Consider the following 1,310-nt stretch of genomic DNA (forward strand, 5'->3'; position numbering starts at 1 on the left):
GGGAGCCTAGCTCCAGCCCCAGGGCCCAGGGAGGGCTGGGCATCCCTGGAGGGACTCTCATTTGCATGGCAGCCCCTCCCCTGGCAGAGGGTGGGGGAGAAAAGGAGGCCTGGGCAGCCCAGCCCCACTGTGGGCTCAGGGCTGTGAGCACCATGGCCTGGACTCCTCTGCTCCTCGCGCTCCTCTCTCACTGCACAGGTAGGGACAGGCCTGGGACCCGGCTTCTTCCCTTCCTGCTCAGGCTCCTGGGAAACGTCCCCTGGTCCCTGCCCATCACTCACAAGTGTCTGTGTCTGCAGGGTCCCTCTCCCAGGTTGTGGTGACTCAGCCGCCCTCCCTCTCTGCATCTCCGGGAGCCACAGCCAGACTCACCTGCACCCTGAGTGGTGTTTCCGATATCAGTGATAACTGGATACTCTGGTCCCAGCAGAAGCCAGGGAGCCCTCCCCGGTTTCTCCTGGAATATAAGTCAGACTCAAGTAAGAACCAGGGTTTCGGGGTCCCCAGCCGCTTCTCTGGATCCAAAGACGCCTCGGCCAATGCGGGGCTCCTGACCATCTCGGGGCTGCAGCCTGAGGACGAGGCTGAGTATTTCTGTGCTGCAGAACATGGCAGTGGGAGCAGCCTTCATTACTCACAGTGTCTCAGATGACGAGGAAGTGAGACAAAAACCCCTGGGCCCAGACATGGTGCCTCTGAGCCTCCATTAGGGAGAAGCTTCTGTGGAGGCCTCTGCCTGGAGATGGTGTTGGACCCACAGTTAAAGGGCCAGTCCCACAAGGTGCCAATCACAGGTGGGAGGTCCCAGGTTTCACACAACCTCTTGGTGATACAGCAAAGGTTCCCACAATCCCTCCCTTGGGTTCGATGAATTTTGCTAACTCCACCTGAGCCCGCTCCCCTTCAAGCGAATGGAGGCTTCCCAGCTTCTAATCCTCCCCGTCCACACCCAGGAGCCCACCCAGCGTCCCCTCATCAGCAAAGGCCCCCCGTCCTCCAGGGAGTGACAAGGGTTCAGGAGCCTGTGCCGGGGCCAGGGGCCGAGACCAGAATTTGTTTCCTATCAGCTCACATCCTGTGTCTGCAACTGCACATGGTCACCCAGACAGCCATGCTCCCACAGATTAATGTCACGTGTGTGAACCCTGTGTCACTACTGACCCATCATGTCTGATATGTTAGTGTCCACCCTGGTCATGGGCACCACCTTCTCCTTCTCTGATCAAACCCACAGAAGGTTGGTCACAACCAGTCCAGACTCTCAGTGACACCCTCCCTCCCCCTCTTCCCTCCTCTGCTGCTGCCTCCCT

General features: G+C 59.3%; 1 protein-coding gene across 1 annotated transcript; it reads left to right on the plus strand.

Annotated features, from left to right (window-relative positions):
* The first annotated feature begins 74 nt into the window (after positions 1 to 74).
* LOC102772092 (immunoglobulin omega chain) lies at positions 75 to 652 on the plus strand. Its single transcript, XM_006762151.2, has 2 exons — positions 75 to 198; positions 300 to 652. Exons 1-2 carry the CDS (start codon positions 153 to 155, stop codon positions 650 to 652), a joined length of 399 nt encoding a protein of 132 aa, XP_006762214.1. The 5' UTR covers positions 75 to 152.
* The last annotated feature ends 658 nt before the right edge of the window (positions 653 to 1,310 follow it).

This window comes from Myotis davidii, unplaced genomic scaffold (genome assembly GCF_000327345.1).
Source record: "Myotis davidii unplaced genomic scaffold, ASM32734v1 scaffold478, whole genome shotgun sequence".
NCBI classification, from domain to species: domain Eukaryota; kingdom Metazoa; phylum Chordata; class Mammalia; order Chiroptera; family Vespertilionidae; genus Myotis; species Myotis davidii.